At 36.9% G+C, this 20,089-nt stretch overlaps 1 protein-coding gene across 1 annotated transcript in view; it reads left to right on the forward strand.

Moving 5' to 3' along the window:
- The window catches only part of PLA2R1 (phospholipase A2 receptor 1), a 116,301-nt gene that overhangs the window by 74,208 nt on the left and 22,004 nt on the right, over window positions 1-20,089 (forward strand). Inside the window, exons 15-20 of the mRNA XM_029224783.1 lie at window positions 2,232-2,364; window positions 2,941-2,976; window positions 3,436-3,593; window positions 9,072-9,136; window positions 15,530-15,633; window positions 17,186-17,325. Coding sequence (XP_029080616.1) covers window positions 2,232-2,364; window positions 2,941-2,976; window positions 3,436-3,593; window positions 9,072-9,136; window positions 15,530-15,633; window positions 17,186-17,325 — 636 coding nt within the window. The remainder of the gene's footprint in view (window positions 1-2,231; window positions 2,365-2,940; window positions 2,977-3,435; window positions 3,594-9,071; window positions 9,137-15,529; window positions 15,634-17,185; window positions 17,326-20,089) is intronic.

The following is a 20,089-nucleotide window of genomic DNA, read 5'->3' on the forward strand; positions in this document are numbered from 1 at the left end:
GAAAAGAAAATGAATTCAAAGCAGGTGGCCCTGGAACCACTTGGTAAACCAACCAAGAGAACCTGGAAAGAATGACCATCTTCCCCATGACCCAAACCTAAATCAAAAACTGCACCAGACCTTGGTACCAAAAGAGTTATTTCAGCAAGGTCTTGAGAAACCTTTGCTAGCCAGATAGTTCTAAAGCCAGCTATAAGATCTCATCCCAAAAAGGAATCAAATTCTCTGAAAAAGCCCCCAAAACCATCTCCCATGTGAAGAATCTCCAGCAGAGAAGCAACTGTTCTCTAAAATAATACCAGGCTTCCTTTGCACCACCACCCCCACACACCTCTGCTGCATAGCACCTGGTTGTGTGAGTGTGGGACCCTTGTCTGTGTCACAGTGTAAAGAAACATTTTCAGTTTCTCTCACTCTAAAAGAACAGAAATGCCAGCCTTAGAAACAGCTCCTCCTTCCCAGACAAAGCAAGTTATTTGGAAGGGAAAAAAAAGACTTGCTTTTCATTCAGCCTCACGTGTAAAAAAACCTCTATGAAGGAAAGAGGGAACTCACAATTACGTTTTGGGTTTTTTTTTTTCAGGTGCAATGAGGATGTCTCAGATTTTCCTCATAATAGGGAAAAAAACAGTAGCAGTATCCCAGATTAAAATGAGATCCATCTGAAGGCACATGCAAAATCAAGTTATTCAGTTTCACCTGTGAACTGGGGTTAGCAACAGCCTGCAGTGAGCATTTAATGCAGCTCCTGTTCACTGAGCCCTAATTATGTGCTCAGAACACATAATTGTGGAATTATGGAATTCCACAATTATGGAAACACAGGTTTACGATGCTGAGTGCACTCCTGCATGATCTCATTTCATCCTTAGGGTGATTCAATACAGTGGGTATTAAAATGATTAAAGAGTTTGCCTAAAATAATACATGAGAGACAGTATTTGTACACAGGTTGTCTGCCTCCAAAGCCACAATATCATAATGTCTCCTCGTTGGCAAAACAGCGGCAGCCAAACTTTGAAATAGTAAGATCAATAGAGAAAAGGGATCTATCTCCAGGCCTGCTACATAGATGGTGTTCAAATCTGTAGCAAGGAAGGGGTTTGTGGAAAAGCTACATGCTTATAGTGGGAACAAAAATAGTAAGAGTGTGCTAGTTTAAAAAAATAACGATTCTACCCCAGTACTGCTTCTTTGAAAAGGGCATCAGGACCAGAGAACAGGAAGAGATCTTAGAGATCACCCAGCCCCACCCAACTGTTTTGCTGATGAAGAAATCAAGGCCCAGAGAGTGGAAGGGGCATAGCAGGGTGGACCTACCCCATAAATGGCAGCCACCACATGGCACAGTTGGGTGGTTAACATTAATACGGCACTTGGAGAATAAAATGTGGTACATAGAGGTTGAGAATGCATTTTAGTAAAACACACAAACAAACAAAAACTCATCAGTAATAGGACAGGAATAGACAATTTGGTTCAGAATCAATGAGATTAAGCGATGAAGCAGTGGACTGAGTCCCTTGCCACTTCCCTCTGGACAAAATAAATATCAAACTCATGCCATTCTCTGAATCTGAGCTTATATATATTTAAGTTAGATGAATTGTTGCATGACCGTGTAGATGTTTGAGGAGTATAAATGGTTTCAAAACCCTCTTTTTTTCAAATTTTGTACCTCAGTTTTACTCATGGTCCATCCACTCTTCTCTCAAGTAGTCATCAAATCATTGAGAAGGTTGAATCTCTAGTCAATACCCCGTTACGTGATCATTCCTGGAAAACATTGGATAGTTTCCTGATTAAAGCTAGGGTTGACTTAGAAGTCAGTGATTAGAGACTAAAAGCCTAGTATTTATGCAAAAGAATCTACATCAAAGGTGAGACTCGATTCTGAAGGATCCTTGAGCCTCTAAACAGTTTACCCAGGATCCCAGGGCTAGCCTAATCTTGCCAGTGAGAAAAGAGTGCAAGTTCATCTGACTTGTTCCTTCTGGAGAAAAGAGTAGAATGCCTCTTAAAGAAAGGGGGAAAAAAAGGCATCTTCAGGAAAAAAATGATAAAGCTTTGATTAGCTTGCTTTTCACAAATGTGGAACCACCTTTAACTGGCATCATAACCTACTTCCTCCAGAAGTCTATTGTGATTTATTTACAGGGATGCCTTTCTGATCTTTTGAAACTTTTTGCGGGGGATCATTATTAAGGAATAATGAACTTCATCTGCTGCAGGTTGTCTCTTCATTTTTAGACAATAATTATTTTGGAGAAGATGCAAGAAACTGTGCTGTTTATAAGGCGAATAAAACGTTGCTACCCTCATACTGTGGTTCCAAACGTGAATGGATATGCAAAATTCCAAGAGGTAAAAATATTAATAAGATCTTTACTATTTGTTTGCTTTCTAATAATCTATAGCATTTTCCCAAGTGAACAGTTACAGAGGTCTAAAATTTAAGCACCCTGGAGCACAGTACCAACAGCCTTCATGATGAACCAAATTGTACTCTTTTAGCAAACAATGTATCATGGGGGAATGAGAAAAGATGACACCAGTGCAGTACGCTAACTTAGTAGGAAATGAAAATAACTGCCTATGTTGTGGAATACTGTATTTTGCAAGTACAACCTGGAAGAAATGTCACTGTGACATTACAAGCAAACAAAACTACTTATCAAATGAGTAAGTGAAAGCACCTGGCACAGTGTGTGACACACAGTAGGCTCTCAACAAGTATTCACATCCTTTTCTCTTTAACCAGAGGTCTCTCTTGAGCTTCCTCTTCAAGTATGAGAACTTACCACTTTCCAAACAACACCTGGTTCTTAAATGATCTTTTAAAAAGCAAAGTCCAAAATATTGTGTTTAGACCTGAAGTAATTCAGAGATAGTACACCTGTAAGTAAAGTTCACTCAAACCTGTTTGCTTTCACTCTGCAGATGTGAGACCCAAGATTCCACCCTGGTACCAGTATGGTAAGAACTATCCTGGCAGTTCTTGAATTTCTAATTCTGTGCTGTTTTGTAGCATTACTGTGTTATTACGTAGCTCCAATCGAGTTTCTCTTTTCTTGTGTCAATTGAGAACTAATTTTTTCAAATTAACAAATCCATCATTAATAATCAAACTAATGTCACTAAATATTACTGAAGACATATCATAGCTTAACTCCATTTTCATGACACATGATTTAACAATATGTATCTATCCCAGACTTTTGAATATACGTGAATGTTTCTTATATGAAATAGACCAAGGAAAATAAGTAAATTGTATACTTATTTATGTGTGGGAGTGGGTGTATACACACACATTTTCTTAATGCTGAGTGACCAAGTTACACATTTGGGGTCAATCATAGTATACCCTGTTTAAGTCTGTATTACATTGCTCAATAATTGTTGCCTCACCTGTGTTGCTTATTTTTCTTTCAGATGCACCCTGGCTCTTTTATCAGGATGCAGAGTACCTTTTTCATACCTCTGCCACGGAATGGTCCTCCTTTGAGTTTGTCTGTGGCTGGCTGCGCAGTGATATTCTCACTATTCATTCTGAACGTGAACAAGAATTCATCCACGGCAAAATAAGAGCGGTACTTAAATATGATTAAATATGAGAAACTCAGAGCTTAACTCCTTCTTCTGTCCTTGAGGGATTTTGTTTTTATATTACTTCAGACATTTATCTGTTTCATTAAAAGTCTTAGATTTTTAAGAACTGTTTTTCTTCCTGTCACAGAGATTTAGAGCAAATAATGGAAACACAGGTTTACGATGCTGGTCAGTCATTTCACTTCTCCTCATGCTTTTTTAGCAACAAAGGATGAGAAAATAGCATTTTATTGTTTTTGTGAGGTTCATTCCATCATTCAATGCCTATTTATTGAGTCTACTCTTCTAGGGGCTGAGGCTCTATCAGTGATTAAAATAGACCAAAATTCCTGCCCACCTGGAGTTTTTAGTCTAGTCTGGGAAGGAAGACTGTAATCAATATAAATAAATAGGATTACATAATATTTTAGAAAAAGATAAATGGATAAATGCCATGGAGGAAAATAAAGCACAAATGAGCGACAAAGAGTACTGGGAGGTGCATGGCTGTTTTAATGTTTCAAATTTGACTTATAAGAGTACAATATTTTTTTAGACTCTATGCAGAAAATGGTAAGGAGTGGTTCTCCATTTCAACTTCAGATAGAGAAATCCTTTGAGAAGCTAGGCTTGTTAGAAAGCAGCATGCAAAATCCATTCAACAATGAATAGACTGCCAAGGAATAGTGTTGGTTTTCAGTGTATTTCTTCAGCAAGCATTTATTGAGCATTAGGTATGTCTCAGACATTGTGGTATTTGTCAAGGACACAAAAATAAAATACAGTCAGTGTCTTTAAAAAGCTGGAAATAACATGATGTAATAAGGGAAAAGGGAGCAGTATGTACAAATTACCAAGGGGGCACCAGGGAGGAAAAACCTCATTCCCAATTTTCCCTAGGAAATTGTTGAAGATAAGAAAGAGCCTTTTTTCTTTTCCCATAATTTAACATTAGTTCATGCTCTGCAGGAATCCTTGGTTGCTCTATCATCTTTTCCTATGCTTGTAAGTTGACTGTTAAAATGAAGCTCTGGATTAAAGCATCCTTGACTTGTAAGAGAAATGTCTCCCCTCACACCTCGTTGGGCTTTCCTGTTTCTGTAATTCTGTTTGATACACATACAGCCTGTGAAGTGCATGCAGGTTGGGACTACTACTGCATTTTGATGGAAAAGTCAAGAACCAGAGGAGTTAGGTGACAACTGCACGGCCTTACAGAGACTCAGTGGCAGACCAACCATGAGAACTGGATGTTCCCCAGTATTATTGGTTCATGCATTGTTTTACTTCTCTTCATCTCCTACAAATGGAACACTCAAGCCAAAACTGTAATATTAAGTATTAACAAATTACATATCATGACCTCGGAAAATACATTTGTTTCTTTAGCTAGACAGCAGACTCCTCACCCCTGGCGGCAATAACAAGAGATCATATGAATGGCTAAAAACGAATCCATGGACATGCAAAGTGCACGTCCCGAGAGGAGCTGATATTTGGCCAATACTTACTGTAACAGTGTCAAGCACGGCTAAGTACTAACATTTAATGGCATTTAATCTTTCTAAGAACTCTCTGTGGGAAGTTCTATCGTCAGCATAATTTACAGATGAAGAAGCTAAGACTCCAAAGAGGTGAAGGAACTTTGTTACACAGCAGCTAAGTAGTGGAATTTGGAAGTGATCTCAGGTCATCTGACTTACAAGGTCATTTTTAAAAATGGCTGCAGGCAGCAGAACAGCATATTCATTACATTAAAATGCTAGTTCTAAAATCCATCCAAAAAAAGGAAACCCTTGCTCATTGTTGGTGGGAATGTAAGTTGGTGCAACCTCTACAGAAAATAGTATGGAGGTTCCTCAAAGAACTAAATCCAGCAATTCCACTCCTGGGTATATATCTGAAAGAAAAATGAAAACACTAATTCGAAAAGATACATGCACCCCAATGTTCATAGCAGCACTATTTACAATAGCCAGGTCATGGAAGCAACCTAAATGCCCATCAACAGAGGAATGGATAAAGAAGATGTGGCACATCTATACAATGGAATATCAGTCATAAAAAAGAATGAAATTTTGCCATTTGCAACACGTATATGGACCTAGAGGGTATCATGCTTCGTGAAATGTCAGACAGAGAAAGATAAATACTGTACGTTATCACTTATATGTGGAAGCTAAAAAACAAAACAAATGATTAATATAACGGAACAGAAACAAACTCACTGATACAGAAAACAAACTAGTGGTTATCAGTGGGGAGAGAAAAGGAGGACAAGATAGGGGTAGAGGATTAAGAGATATAACCTACTATGTATAAAATAAATAAGCTACAAGGATATACTGTACAGCATAGGGAAATATAGCCATTACTTTATAATAACTTTAAATGGGGTATAATCTATAAAAGTTTTGAATCACTATGTTGTATAGCTGAAACTAATATAATATTGTAAAACAACTATACCTCAACTTTTTAAAATTAATAAATAAAATAAAATAAAATCCCTCCCCAAAAGATGGCTGTCAGCTATGTCTCAGATATGCACAGTAAAGGGCTTCTTCGATCGTTCCAGCAGATCTTAGCTCTTTTAGGAACCTCTGCAGGTCTTCTCTCTTAACCTTTCCCTTAATTCACTCTCCCAGTCTTTGGTTGTTGGGAAGTCAGTGGAAATGGCAGAGTTAATACCTCCCATTGAAGGGAAGAGTAAAACCCCACAGGCTTAGACATTTGAAAAGGCATAGCCATTGCCATGATCTAGTTGAGGACTAGATCTAGTGATCTCAAACCAGACAAACCTTGTAGTGTCTTATATGGCAACATTATTACCAAACCTATGACCATATTAATAAAGAATGCCCTGTCAGTATTATGGGTGAGTGGCTGACTGATCTAACACAGAAGAATATCATCATAGGGAATGTACAGACCAAGAATGGAGCAAGAAAGCCAAATGGGAAGGGTATCGATTTAGAAAAAAGAATGCTGTACATTTCGAAAGCAGTTCTTCCTCCTGCTTAGTTTATAGCAGTTAGGCAATGTTTGTTGGTGGTAGCGGTGGTATTTACGGTGACCATTTACATTTCTTAACTAAGAAATCCCATGTCTAAGAACGTCTGGCTGGAATGAGTCAGTCCAGAAGTTCTGGATGAGGAACTAAACATGTAGAGGTCATACCACTCATTCTTGTGGCATGCCCATCCTATAGTTACAGGAAGAATAAGAATTAAATAATTAAATATTTTTAAAGTTACATATGTATTGTATAGCTCCTCTAAGAAGAGTAGTAACTCAGAAATGTGAAAGACAAAGACAACATTCAGTTGGGGAGTAGAAGAACTAATTATTGAAAAAGAAAGCTGGATGCATTTTTTAAAATCTGAAGCAGAGTTTTTTTAACAGAATATTTCCAGCTTGGAAAAATGATGAGTCAGAATTTCCTCTTTGACTAACAGAAGACCACAAGGCATGATGCGAGGGAATTTTTGAGTACTAGTTTTTTGAGCCATCTTGTTGGTCAGATTAATGCCAAAAAAGTAAAAAAAAATGAGCACTTTAGGCGTTGTTTGACATGAACTAACATTTTTATGCTGTGTTGTACAATATTTGCATTTCAAAATTGCAATTTACTCTTACTTTTAAAATTTTATTTCAAAATATTTCTAACAAAAATATATCAAATCTATTAGTCATCCTCAAAAATCTGGTGTTTTAAATCCTTAAAATAACTTGGTTTTGCTATTTTTATGGAAACATTTTAAGAGATGACAGGTTGTTCTTCCTTATACTGCTTAGTAGATTAATATATTGGCTATTGCTGTGGGTTATTTCTTTTTGGTGTGTTCTTCCATATGATGCTATCTATAATGACTGCTTCTCTGTAACAAAACATAATTGATACTATGAGGTACACGGTTGTATCACATTTTTTATACAAAAGAATACTAATGTCTTCTATTGTTGCGGTTTCATACCTAAACTGAAATTTACAACATCTATTTTTCACATTGGATTTTTCACTTTGGGTGTCTCTATCTTGTCCTATGAATTTCTGTTCCATATCACAACAGGTTGTGATGTGCCCTGTGGAGGATTACCGTGCTATAATCGAGGTAGTAATAAATATGCCACTTAAGATGCAGTAGTTATACTTCCTCTTTAGAGGTCCTTAATTGGGGCAGTGAACAATTGGGCCATGATTTCCACTCCTGTTGCACATAAGACCTCTTTAGATTGAATGAAATTGTTGTGGTTCTTCCACTGATTTCAAAGCCAGTCTCCATGGACCCATTCCAAAATCTGACAATAGGAGTCTAAATTCAGCATGTAAGAACACGTCCGTGAAACAACAACTCAGGGATCCAAAATTATAGTTGCTCCATCTTGCATTATTTTCAAATTGCTGATATGGCAGACAGCCACACTGATTAAGGAGTAAAAATACCTGTGTATAAATTAGAATGTTAGAGAGCTATTAGGTTCTGTTGTATGATGACCAGAAATTCACATGAAAAAATATTTATATATCTTAAAATGCATTCCCAAGTCTTTACAGAAGAAATGAAAGTGTAAATTTAAGTGTACAATGCCTTCAAATTAACAGGATTTTAGCATAAAAAATTAAGTTACATTTCACACACAGCACACACCCAATAAAGAATATTGATTTAAAGACCTTAGAGAAATCCTTAATGCCTGTTCTTCTTTTATAGTTAAAGAAGGAATTTCAATTTCCTGGGTCATAAGTCCAGTATTACATCTGCTCTAATGTGCATATGCATGTGCATGCCTATGGTGTTTCAAGTTTATTCTTTATTGTACTGGGATCTATGTAATAAATAATGGTGTAAATTCATAAAATATATAAAGGATAATTTTCTAGTTGTCAAACACTGGAAATACTGTAGTATTATTTTGTCCTATAATGCAGTTTCCATTTGAATGGGGAGGGTGCTAATACTTAGTTTAAAAACTTACCAATCAGACTAGTGCCTAAAATACAAATTATTTTTACTATTGAGATCTTTGTGCCTCGAATTGTTTTTCAAGTAGGTGGCATGTATAGTAAACTTCTATAAATCACTGAGGGCATAAACCACTAAATTTTTAGTCAAAAAAGGAATCCACATTCTATTTTACTTTACAATATTACTTTTTAAATTCCTTTTATGAGAGTTAGAGAATTTACTTTTAAATATATATAGGAAACATTGTAACAAAGTTATGGCATGTTGTATGAAATCAAAATAATTTTCAATATTTGATTCCAATTTTCTTACATAATGAGGAGGGAGTAGTTTAGAATAATGAAGTTTCAGGTCTTCTCAAGATGCTAGGCCTTAGTGTACTCTTCTTTAGATAATTGGGTAAAATACTGAAGAATAGAAAGCTATTGACAGTGACCCCATTAATCTTAATAGTGAAAAGGGAAAAAAAGTAGGATAAATGCTGACATTCTCTCTCTCTTTTTTAAATAGCTATCAAAGTATGGTGTAAACTGGTGGATTGGACTTCGGGAAGAAAGAGTCAATGATGAATTTCGGTATGGACATTGATTAATTTGCATTTAACTTTGTTTAACAGGTTTTTATTTGCAGAATGATTGGACTATATCTTAATGGTTAACTTGTTGAATAGGAGATTGGTTTAAGATGGTGCAGCAGAAGGATATGCTCTCACTCCCTCTTTCGAGAACACCAGAATCAGAAAAAACTGCTGAACAATCATCAACAGGAACACACTGGAACTCACCAAAAAAGAAACCTCACATCCAAAGACAAAGGAGAAGCCACAATGAGACTGTAGGAGGGGCGCAATCACAATAAAATCAAATCCCATAACTGCTGGGTGGGGGACTTACAATCTGGAGAACAGTTATACCACAGAAGTCCATCCACTAGAGTGAAGGTTCTGAGCCCCACATCAGGCTTCCGAACATGGGGGTCCAGGAATGGGGGGAGGAATTCCTAGAGAATCAGACTTTGAAGGCTAGTGGGATTTGATTGCAGGACTTGGACAGGACCAGGGGAAACAGAGACTCCACTCTTGGAGGGCACACACAAAGCAGTGTGCGCATCGGAACTCAGGGGAAGGAGCAGTGACCCCAAAGGAGACTGAACCAGACCTACCTGCTAGTGTTGGAGGGTCTCCTGCAGAGGTGGGGGGTGGCTGTGCCTCACTGTGAGGACAAGGACACCGGCAGCAGAATTTCTGGGAAGTACTCCTTGGCGTGAGCCCTCCCAGAGTCCACTATCAGCCCCACCAAAGAGCCATGTAGGCTACAGTGTTGGGTCACCTCAGACCAAACAACCAACAGGGAGGGAACCTAGCTCCACCCATCAGCAGACAAGCAGATTAAAGTTTTACTGAGCTCTGCCCACCAGAGCAACAGCCAGCTCTACCCACCACCAGTCCCTCCCATCAGGAAACTTGCACAAACCTCTTAGATAGCCTCATCCACCAGAGGGCAGAAAGCAGAAGCAAGAAGGACTACAGTCCTGCAGCCTGTGGAACAAAAACCACATTCACAGAACGATACACAAGATGGAAAGGCAGAGGGCTATGTACCAGATGAAGGAACAAGATAAAACCCCAGAAAAACAACTAAATAAAGTGGAGATAGGCAACCTTCCAGAAAAAGAATTCAGAATAATAATAGTGAAGATGATCCAGGACCTCGGAAAAAGAATGGAGGCAAAGATTGAGAAAATGCAAGAAATGTTTAACAAAGACCTAGAAGAATTAAAGAACAAACAAACAGAGATGAACAATACAATAACTGAAATGAAAACTACACTAGAAGGAATCAATAGCAGAATAACTGAGGCAGAAGAATGGATAAGTGACCTGGAAGACAGAATGGTGGAACTCACTGCCGCGGAAAAGAATAAAGAATGAAAATAAATGAAGCTAGGGCTTCCCTGGTGGTGCAGTGGTTGGGAATCCGCCTACCAATGCAGGGGATGTGGGTTCGTGCCCCAGTCTGGGAAGATCCAACATGCCGTGGAGCAGCTGGGCCCATGGGCCACGGCTGCTGAGCCTGCACATCTGGAACCTGTGCTCTGCAGCGGGAGAGGCCACGACGGTGAGAGACCTGTGCAAAAAAAAAAAGAAGAAGAAGAAAAAGAAGAAATGAAGACAGCCTAAGAGACCTCTGGGACAATATTAAATGCAACAACATTCATATTACAGGGGTCCCAGAAGGAGAAGAGAGAGAGAAAGGACCCGAGAAAATATTTGAAGAGATTATAGTCATAAACGTCCATAACATGGGAAAGGAAATAGCCACCCAAGTCCAGGAAGCACAGAGAGTCCCATACAGGATAAACCCAAGGATAAACATGCGAGACACATAGTAATCAAATTGGCAAAAATTAAAGGCAAAGAAAAATTATTGAAAGCAGCAAGGGAAAAACAACAACATACAAGGGAACCCCCATAAGGTTAACAGCTGATTTCTCAGCAGAAACTCTACAAGCCAGAAGGAGTGGCATGATATACTTGAAGTGATGAAAGGGAAGAAACTACAACCAAGATTACTCTACCCAGCAAGGACCTCATTCAGATTCGCTGGAGAAATCAAAAGCTTTACAGACAAGCAAAAGCTAAGAGAATTCAGCACCACCAAACCAGCTCTACAACAAATGCTAAAGAAACTTCTCTAAGTGGGAAACACAAGAGAAGAAAAGGACCTACAAAAACAAACCCATAACAATTAAGAAAATGGTAATAGGAACATACATATCAGTAATTACCTTAAACAAAAATTGATTAAATGCTCCAACCAAAAGACACTGGCTCGCTGAGTGGATACAAACACAAGACCCATATATATGCTGTCTACAAGAGACCCACTTTAGACCTAGGGACACATGCAGACTGAAAGTGAGGGGATGGAAAAAGATATTCCATGCAAATGGAAATCAAAAGAAAGCTGGAGTAGCAATACTCATATCAGATAAAATAGACTTTAAAATAAAGAATGTTACAAGAGACAAGGGAAGACACTACATAATGATCAAGGGATCAATCCAGGAAGAAGATATAACAATTATAAATATATATGCATCCAACATAGGAGCACCTCAATACATAAGGCAACTGCTAACAGCGATAAAAGAGGAAATCGACAGTAACACAATAATAGTGGGGGACCTTAACACCTCACTTACACCAATGGACAGATCATCCAAACAGAAAATTAATAAGGAAACACAAGCTCTAAATGACCCAATAGACCAGATAGATTTAATTGATATTTGTAGTACATTCAATCCAAAACCAGCAGATTACACTTTCTTCTCAAGTGCACACAGAACATTCTCCAGGATAGATCACATCTTGGGTCACTAATAAAGCATCAGTTAAATTTAAGAAAATTGAAATCATATCAAGCATCTTTTCTGACCACAACGCTATGAGATTAGAAATCAACTACAGGGAAAAAAAAGAAAAAAACACAAACACATGGAGGCTAAACAATTCATTACTAAATAACCAAGAGATCACTGAAGAAATCAAAGAGGAAATCAAAAAACACCTAGAGACAAATGACAATGAAAACACGATGATCCAAAACCTATGGGATGCAGCAAAAGCAGTTTGAAGAGGGAAGTATATAGCTATACAAGCCCACCTCAAGAAACAAGAAAAATCTCAGATATAACAATCTAACTTTACACCTAAAGGAACTAGAGAAAGAAGAACAAAAAAACCCCAAAGTTGGTAGAAGGAAAGAAATCATAAACATCAGAGAGGAAATAAATGAAATAGAAACAAAGAAAACAATAGCAAAAATCAATAACTAGAAGCTGGTTCTTTGAGAAGATCAACAAAATTGATAAACCATTAGCCAGACTCATCAAGAAAAAGAGAGGACTCAAATCAATAAAATTAGAAATGAAAAAGAAGTTAGAACAGACACCGCAGAAATACAAAGCATCCTAAGAGACTACTACAAGCAACTCTATGCCAATAAAATGGACAACCTGGAAGAAATGGACAAATTCTTAGAAAGGTGTAACCTTCTAAGACTGAACCAGGAAGAAATAGAAAATATGAACAGACCAATCACAAGCACTGAAATTGAAACTGTGATTAAAAATCTTCCAACAAACAAAAGTCCAGCACCAGATGGCTTCACAAGTGAATTCTATCAAACATTTAGAGAAGAGCTAACACCCATCCTTCTCAAACTCTTCCAAAAAATTGCAGAGGAAGGAACACTCCCAAACTCATTCTATGCGGCCACCATCACCCTGCTACAAAAACCAGACAAAGATACTACAAAAAAAAGAAAATTACAGACCAATATCATTAATGAATATAGATGCAAAAATCCTCAACAAAATGCTAGCAAACATAATCCAACAAAACAAGAAAAGGATCATACACCATGATCAAGTGGGATTTATCCCAGAGATGCAAAGGTTCCTCAATACACGCAAATCAATCAATGTGATACACCATATTACCATATTAACAAACAAACCATATGATCATCTCAATAGATGCAGAAAAAGCTTTTGACAAAATTCAACACCGATTTATGATAAAAACTCTCCAGGAAGTGGGCATAGAGGGAACCTACTTCAACATAATAAAGGCCATAAATGACAAACCCACAGCAAACATCATTCTCAATGGTGAAAAACTGAAAGCATTTCCTGTAAGGTCAGGAACAAGACAAGGATGTCCACTCTCACCACTATTATTCAACACAGTTTTGGAAGTCCTAGCCACAGCCATCAGAGAAGAAAAAGAAATAAAAGGAATACAAACGGGAAAAGAAGAGGTAAAACTGTTACTGTTTGCATATGACATGATACTACATAGAGAATCCTAAAGATGCCACCAGAAAACTACTAGAGCTAATCAATGAATTTGGTAAAGCAGCAGGATACAAAATTAATGCACAGAAATCTCTTGCATTCTTATACACTAATGATGAAAAATCTGAAAGAGAAATTAAGGAAACACTCCCATTTACTATTGCAATAAAAAGAATGAAATACCTAGGAATAAACCTACATAGGGAGACAAAAGACCTGTATGCAGAAAACTATAAGACACCGATGAAAGACATTAAAAATGATACCAACAGATGGAGAGATATACCATGTTCTTGGATTGGAAGAATCAACATTGTGAAAATGACTATACTACCCAAAGCAATCTACAGATTCAATGCAATCCCTATCAAATTACCAATGGCATTTTTTACAGAACTAGAACAAAATATCTTAAAATTTGTATGGAGACACAAAGGACTCCGAATAGCCAAAGCAGTCTTGAGGGAAAAAAATGGAGCTGGAGGAATCAGACTCCCTGACTTCAGACTATACTACAAAGCTACAGTAATCAAGACAATATGGTACTGGCACAAAAACAGAAATATAGATCAATGGGACAGGATAGAAAGCCCAGAGGTAAACCCACGCACCTATGGTCAACTAATCTATGACAAAGGAGGCAAGGATATACAATGGTGAAAAGGCAGTCTCTTCAATAAGTGGAGCTGGGAAAACTGGACAGCTACATGTAAAAGAATGAAATTAGAATACTCCCTAATACCATACACAAAAATAAACTCAAAATGGATTCGAGACCTAAATGTAAGACCGGACATTATAAAACTCTTAGAGGAAAACATAGGAAGAACACTCTTTGACATAAATCACAGCAAGGTCTATTTTGATCCACCTCCTAGAGTAATGGAAATAAAACCAAAAATAAACAAATGGGACCTAATGAAACTTCAAAGCTTTTGCACAGCAAAGGAAACCATAAATAAGACAAAAAGACAACCCTCAGAATGGGAGAAAATATTTGCTAACAAGTCAATGGAAAAAGGATTAATCTCCAAAATATATAAACAGCTCATGCAGCTCAATATTAAAAAAACAAACAACCCAATCCAAAAATGGGCAGAAGACCTAAATAGACATATCTCCAAAGAAGGCATACAGGTGGCCAAGAACCACAAGAAAAGCTGCTCAACATCACTAATTATTAGAGAAATGCAAATCAAAACTACAGTGAGGTATCACCTCACACCAATTAGAATGGGCATCATCAGAAAATCTACAAACAACAAGTTCTGGAGAGGGTGTGGGGAAAGAGAACCCTCTTGCACTGTTGGTGGGAATGTAAATTGATACAGCCACTGTGGAGAACAGTTGGAGGTTCCTTAAAAAACGAAAAATAGAATTACCATATGACCCAGCAATCCCACTATTGGGCATATACCCTGAGAAAGCCATAATTCAAAAAGACACATTCACCCCAATGTTCACTGCAGCACTATTGACAATATCCAGGTCATGGAAGCAACCTAAATGCCCATCAACTGACGAATGGATAAAGGAAATGTGGTATATATATAGAATGGAATATTACTCAGCCATAGAAAGGAATGAAATTGGGTCATTTTTAGAGACGTGCATGGACCTAGAGACTGTCATACAGAGTGAAGTAAGTCAGAAAGAGAAAAACAAATATCGTATATTAATGCATACATGTGGAACCTAGAAAATGGCACAGGTGAACCGGTTTCCAGGGCAGAAATAAAGACACAGATGTAGAGAACAAACGTATGGACACCAAGGCGGGGAAATGGCAGCGGTGGTGGTGGTGGTGGTGTGATGAACTGGGAGATTGGGATTGACATGTTCACACTGATGTGTATAAAATGGATGACTAATAAGAACCTGCTGTATAAAAATAAAATTAAATTAAATTTTAAAAAATTTGTTGAATAGCCTTCAAACATTATCTTTAACTTACAAATTTTCATTTCCCTAACCACAGACATGAATTTATTTTTAATTTAATAAAATATTATGCCTTCAGTCCATATCCCAGAACTCCAAAAATGGTGTTGGAGATTGAACGTGCAGAATGAGAGAAGACCTTTAATTTTTTGATTTTCCTGCAGCTGGAGAGATGGATCACCAGTAATATACCAGAACTGGGACAAAGGAAAAGAAGAATCCATGATTAATCAGAGCCAGAGATGTGGCTTCATTTCATCCATAACAGGTTATTTTGTTCATCCACTTTTGGGTTTATAATACAAACATAATTTTCAGAAGACCTGAAGTCTCCTTTTCATTGCATTAGTTCAGTGAGAAGGTTTTGTTTGGTTATTTTGGTTTTCAACTGAGTGTGTTTAATTTTATAAGTCTTAAGTCTTAAGGATGACCATTCCTACAGTTTATGCCATGCATTCATGTTCTTGAAAATAATTTACATCCAGATAAGTCCTTCCTCTTGAACCAAAACTACCAAAAATGGGCCCACTGAAATGGGTTAAAAATTGCCTGACAAATACTATTCTCTATGAAATTTCAACATGGGCCCATTTTTAAAAATCTCTTTGTAGGATCCAGTTTATAATTGGTCAGAACTTTAACCTCTGAAATTTACTTTCATTTTCCCATTTAAGAAAAATTTTCATTGAATTCAGTGTTCTTGTTTTAACACCAGGCATTAATTGCTACCTGCCTTAGAATACCAATTCTCTGCCAGTTGGATTTAGAAGTACGTGCACATTTAAGATGGGTTTTTAAATTCTATTCATCAATACAGTGTTATTGGGGTTGATTGTCCACTCATATCCATCCCGCTGTTTCTATCCAATAAAAGGTAATGATGTCCCTGACTCTAACAGATTCTCCCAAGTCAGGAGAGGGATAAACATGGAAAGCAATCTCTGATGTAAGGGCAGCTGCAGAGAAAGTTAAGAGAGGAAAAACCATGTTGTTAATCAGCTCGCTTTTGCCAGCAGGTGTCACAACAGCCTACAGAAAGGCTATTTGTGATTCTGGAAGAATGGCAGCTAATCGGCATTGAAAATAGCATTCTGGCCCCTCCTTCAGAATGCCAATATCTTTTTGGCTTATACCTCTCACACTAGAAAACTGAATCTGCCCTTGCAATTTACATGCATCCTTGCCTTATTCTGGAATTTGTAACTTGAATGCTAATGAAATGCATTCTATAAACCTTTACTCTGAAAATATAGCTCTTCTAATTAAAAGAACATTTTCCAAGAGACTGAGGACTTTGGGCTATATTCCTGAGGGCATGTCTCTAAATGTGTGTGTTTTGTTTAAGGGTCAGGGTTCAGAAGTGCTTCTTCCTTAGAAATTCCTGAGTTATTTTTTCTAAATTATTATATTTTTAATAATTATAAAGTAGAAATTATCATCTATTGTTTTAGAATTTTTTTATCTTGAGGTTGAATAAGTAAAAAATATTACTCTACAAAGTATTCTTTGGCTAACCAAGTCAAATATTCTCAAAACTTTCATCAGTTTTGTGATTGCAATCGCAGTATTTGTTTAGATTTTTTTTTTCTTTTGCATTTGCAAACTTTCTACATTCTTAAATTAGAATTACTGATTTGGCACCTTGCCCAGTTAGCTCTTGTCACTAGAGAATTCTATGATTAGTAGTTAAATTTAGTTCAATTTCTAGATTTAACAAAGTCTGGTAAACCACAGCAGTCATAAAAAAACAGTGACCACTAGAGAATGCCTACAAAGAGTCACCATTGTTTCTGGTCATTTCTAACCATTTTCTCTTCCAGGACTCTGGGCTAGTGAAGAGTGTTCAGTTTCTATGCCTAGCATCTGTAAGCGAAAAAAGTTTTGGATCATAGAGAAAGAGAAAGGTACACCAAAAAAACATGGAACATGTCCCAAAGGATGGTTATATTTTGACTATAAGGTAAACTTGTTTTCAAAAAGTTGCTTTTGTTTCTCTTTTGTAGGTTTTAATTTTAGAAAGTAATCAAAAAGCAGGTGTGGCTTTGAAAAACTATGAGCTGTCCATTGGACCTGGAATTTTTTTGTCACAATTTTCAAGAGATTTGAGAAGTTTTCTATTTAGGGGCAGATTTCTTGAAATTAAAAGGTTTTGTCAAAAACAGCCTTGACACCACCCTTCATATGTATACTCAGTTTTTTCTACTGACATTGTCATTCATTGCACTGTATGACTGTTTCATTAGGTGGGATGTGGGTGCGTGCACATGTGTGTGGGCGTGTGTGTGCGTGTGGGCATGTGTGTGGGGGTGGGCATGTGTATCTAGGCCCTGTTCCCAAATGAGCTGTCAGTTCCAGAGGGCCCAGACTGTGTCTTCTTCTTTTGTGTCTTCCCTGCCTGGAGCCCTCATAGAGCTCTATCCGCCTTGTCAACTGCCTGACTAATAACGTAGCTCCGTCAACTTTGTCTTGAGCCTCATATAGCTGGCACTTCCATGCAGAATTGGATTTTTTTTCTAAATGGCCAGTGGGGATACTGTAAACTAGATTTATTATTTCTGATACTGTCTCCAATTAAGGCTGAGACTTCCCCTCTACTCCTTATGTTTTAAAATAAAATAACTTTATAAGCCTTAGGTGGAAGTAATTAAAATGTATCTCAAATTATAAATGTTTAACTCTTTTATAATTAAAAACTCAAACTGTGTCATAATTTCATATGCTAATATGAAATTGCTCCTCCATCATGGACAATTTTCAGTCTATGTGTTTAGTTACATTGGTAGGGCATTACTTCCCTTGTGATCTTCCTCTCATTGTTAATTTGTGAAATGGGGCCGTTTGGACTTAATACACATTTATTGAGCACCCACTACATATTTGGCACTGATATTTTTAACTGTGGTAATATTCACATAATATAGAATTTACCATCTTGACCGTTTTTAAATGTATAGTGCAGTAGTGTTAAGTATAATCACACTGCTGTGTAATGACTCTGCAAACGTTTTTCATCTTGTAAAACCGAAACTCTAAACCCATTAAACAACAACCCCTCATTCTCCCTCCCCACAGCCCCTGGCAACCACTATTCTACTTTGTCTCTATTAATATGGCTACTTCGGACACCACATGTAAGTGGAATCATACAGTACTTGTCCTTTTGTAACTGGCTTATTTCACTTAGCACAGTGTCCTCCAGGCTCACCCATGTTGTAGCATGTGTCAGAATTTTCTTCCTTTTTAAGACTGAATAGTATTCCATTATATGTACATAACACATTTTGTTTTTCCATTTATCCATTGATGGACACTTGGGTTTCTTCTACCATGTAGCTGTTTCTGCTGGCAATTTCATACATATATAATGAATATATATAATGAATATATATATATAATGAATATATGTATAATGAATATATATATATTATATATATAATGAATATATATAATGAATATATATATATTTCTTGTTTTATTGAATTTTTAAAATACACAGAATTGTTATCCCATCTGACCTATGAGAAGACTGAGTCTAATAAAATTGTGTGTTTTTTCTGAAACTTACAGCGAATAAGTGTCAGGCTGAGAATCAACCTTAAGTTTTTTGACCCTGAGTCTTGTCCCTTTCCTACAGCTGCCACTTCATATAAGAACTTAAGAATTACCAACCACCTTAGCCCTATGACACAACCAGTCCGGGGGCACTGTGAAATATTTTCTAAAATAATATAGTCATTCTCTAAAATGTTATATAGTATTGAGACACACTATTTTTAATAGTTGATACCTTCAGTCTGCTTCTTATTTTCTCAAACCATAAACTCTTTCTACCAGTTGTAAATTATTTATACATTTCAATATGACAAACGTAGCAAATATTCAATAGAACTTGAGTATAACTAAGGTTTTTATTAAAACCTTTGACAATTAGCTTTTTATTGTGGTAAAATATGCATAACACAAAATATGCCATTTAAACCATTTACAAGTATACAATTCAGTGGCATTAATTACATTCACAATGTTATTCAACTACCACTTCTATTTCCAAAACTTATCATCATCCCAGACAGAAACTCTGTAACTGGTTAAGCAATAGCTCTCTATTCCCCATCCCCTCTAGCCCACAGTAAGCTCTAATCTATTTTCCATCTCTATGAATTTGCCTATTCTAGATAATTCATATAAATGAACTCATACAATATTTTCCTTTTGTGGCTGGCTTATTTCACTTAGCATAATGTTTTCAGGGTTAACCCATGTTATAGTATGTATCAGAACTTCATTCCTTTTTATGACTGAATAATATTCCATGCCACATTTTGTTTACCCATTCATCTGTTGATGGACTTTGGTTATTTCCACTTTTTAGCTATTGTGAATAAATCGGCTATGAACATTGGCTTTCACTTCTTTGGGGTATATACCTAGGAGTGGAATTGCTATATCATATGCTAATTCTATGTTTAACTTTTTGAAGAACGAGCAAACTGTTTTCCACAGTGGCTGAACCATTTTACAATCCTGCCAACAGTGTATGCTAGCAATTTTTCCTCATCCTTGACAACACTTGTTTTTGGTTTTTTTTTTGACAACACTTGTTATTACCTGTCTTTTTGATTACTGCCAACACTAGAGTCTAGTGTTATCTCACTAGATTTGGTTTTGATTTGCATTTCCCTAATGACTAATGATGTTGAGCATCTTCTCATGTGCTTATTGAC

The sequence above is a fragment of the Monodon monoceros genome, unplaced genomic scaffold (assembly GCF_005190385.1).
Source record: "Monodon monoceros isolate NGI ecotype Baffin Bay Population unplaced genomic scaffold, NGI_Narwhal_1 Super_Scaffold_16, whole genome shotgun sequence".
Classification (NCBI taxonomy): Eukaryota; Metazoa; Chordata; class Mammalia; order Artiodactyla; family Monodontidae; genus Monodon; species Monodon monoceros.